The following is a 2,188-nucleotide window of genomic DNA, read 5'->3' on the forward strand; positions in this document are numbered from 1 at the left end:
AAGGGTCTAAGTGGAGAGGTTCAGACCACAGATCACACAAGGACGTCAAGTGGGAATGCTCCGTCCAAATTATGCTGCCGCATAATTCACTTGCATCCCTCTATATATAGGACACCTCCTACCTTAGTTCTCCATCCATTTTCGCAAGGGCTTTACCGTCTCCAGACCCACTCTGTGCTTACATTTCGTTGATCACCGGAGAGCCTTTCTTCTACCATCGTATAACAATTAAAGTGGTTTTGGACTATAGCCTTCGAGTGCTTTTGGTTTATTCTTCTTATTCTCTATCTCTCTCTCTCTCTCTTCTCTTCCTATCTCTCCGCACACAACACGAGTTTATTCTTTTTTTTTATAATATATTTCCAGTCGTCAGAAAGTATGTTTTTGCCAACCTAAAAAGTTGATGTTTAGTTGCTTGCTTGGGAGGGTGGTCACCGATTTTTCCCTCTGTGAATAGTGATCAAAAAAAAAAAAGATAATTCTATTTAAATCACTACCGAGTACCCGAATTTTTCGTCATCTGCCATATATATGTAATTAATTCCTTTAGTTCTCGGCTTGATTCTATGGTCATTCAACGAGGTGGATTATTAATTGTACATAAATTAATTTTTAGTAATAATTTTAAAATTAAAAAGTTTCTACTTATTGTATGATTGACTTATATATACAAAAGTTTAGTCAATTTTCTGCAGGCTTTTTTTTGTTTTTATATCTATAAAAAAAAAAAATAAAAATGCTGATAATGACCAACGCCTAGTGTATAATTATTCAATAAATGAAGAATAAGATTTATTATCTTTTAACTATTTACTATTTTTTTTTTTCTTTATAATATACTGTCTTCCTATATAACATATTTCTTTAGTTGTTGTTGTTGTGCTTAATTAATTTAGTTAAGAGTTTACAAGGAAAGCATATTCTTCTTTCTTCACTTCATTCATGAACTTCTAATACATAACATAATAGTAATGGTTCATCATTACTTGTTTAATCCAATATTCTTAATTCTGATAAATGTCAGGCAACCTGATTTCCTTCTTGGTCTTCCTTGCCCCCGTGTAAGCATCTCAACTACCTCACTTATTTTTGGATTAATTAATTTTTTAATTAGTGTTAATTAACATAACTAATCTATATGTCCAGGCCTACATTTTATCGAGTGTATAAAAAAAAATCCACAGAAGGCTTTCATTCTTTACCCTACGTAATTGCTCTCTTCAGCTGTATGCTTTGGGTCTTCTTCGCTCTGGTGAAGACCAAAGCTATTCTGCTCATCACCATCAACTCTTTCGGTCTCTTCATCGAAACTGTATACATCGTTATCTATCTTATTTACGCTCCAGTAGGAGCTAAGGTACAGATTTAGAAATGATTAATAAGTTAATTAGTTAATATAATTAGCTTTCTGGATGAGGTTAAAGTTTTAATTATTGATAGAAATGCACTATTCGGATGGTTTTCTTCCTCAACGTTACTTTGTTCAGAATCACTCTCCTGGCTTTTCATGGACACAAGCGCTTGATTGTACTTGGGTGGATCTGTGTTGCAGTCTCTGTCTGCGTCTTTCTTGCTCCTCTGAGCGTTATGGTAATTAAGAAATTATTATTGTAATTAATAAAATTTTTCTACACTATATTAAGATATATAAAATCATATTATTGCTTAATTTTTCCTTGCAGAGGCTGGTCATCCGCACAAAAAGCGTGGAGTTCATACCATTCAATTTGTCTCTCTTTCTAACAATCAGCGCCGCAGTTTGGCTGGCCTACGGTGTACTGTCAAAGGACAAATACATTGCGGTACTTTTTTTTTTTTTAATTAGCGCTATCTTATTTAATAATCTTATTATTCAGATGGTAATTATTTTCAGTATTAATAAAACTTAGTTGAATATACGCTGAGTTGGGATAGTCAGCAGTTATAATTATTTTATTTTCCTTAATATTTTACAGGAATGAATTTCAACTGTAAGACATTTTAATTTAAAAAATCGCGTAAATTATTGAATTTATTTTAAATTAATATTAAATAAATGTAAGCTCAACCAAACTAATAATTTACGGAGTACTGTCTTTAGCAAAATTTGTCTATTAATACTATTTAGATTATCTGCACGATGTTAAAACTACAGAGGCAGCTAGCCAAGTAGGGAAAGAAGAAGACAATTAGTTTTGCAAACAGTGAA

At 32.3% G+C, this 2,188-nt stretch overlaps 1 protein-coding gene across 1 annotated transcript; it reads left to right on the forward strand.

The window, feature by feature from the left end:
* The first annotated feature begins 1,017 nt into the window (after positions 1-1,017).
* Positions 1,018-1,889, forward strand: LOC110108881 (bidirectional sugar transporter SWEET14-like). The gene is made up of 4 exons (XM_020839717.1): positions 1,018-1,061; positions 1,147-1,357; positions 1,441-1,590; positions 1,683-1,889. The coding sequence occupies exons 1-4, from the start codon at positions 1,018-1,020 to the stop codon at positions 1,887-1,889; spliced, it is 612 nt and encodes a 203-aa protein (XP_020695376.1).
* Positions 1,890-2,188: the final 299 nt, after the last annotated feature.

Source organism: Dendrobium catenatum, unplaced genomic scaffold, assembly GCF_001605985.2.
Source record: "Dendrobium catenatum unplaced genomic scaffold, ASM160598v2 original_scaffold_104708, whole genome shotgun sequence".
Taxonomy (NCBI): domain Eukaryota; kingdom Viridiplantae; phylum Streptophyta; class Magnoliopsida; order Asparagales; family Orchidaceae; genus Dendrobium; species Dendrobium catenatum.

What these genes read in the sequence shown, in the direction of transcription:
- LOC110108881 (XM_020839717.1), top strand. Translation starts at nt 1,018, where the DNA reads ATGTCAGGCAACCTGATTTCCTTCTTGGTCTTCCTTGCCCCCGT. An exon ending in TTGGTCTTCCTTGCCCCCGT is followed by an intron (nt 1,062 to 1,146) that starts GTAAGCATCTCA and finishes CTATATGTCCAG; the next exon opens with GCCTACATTTTATCGAGTGT. An exon ending in ACGCTCCAGTAGGAGCTAAG is followed by an intron (nt 1,358 to 1,440) that starts GTACAGATTTAG and finishes AATTATTGATAG; the next exon opens with AAATGCACTATTCGGATGGT.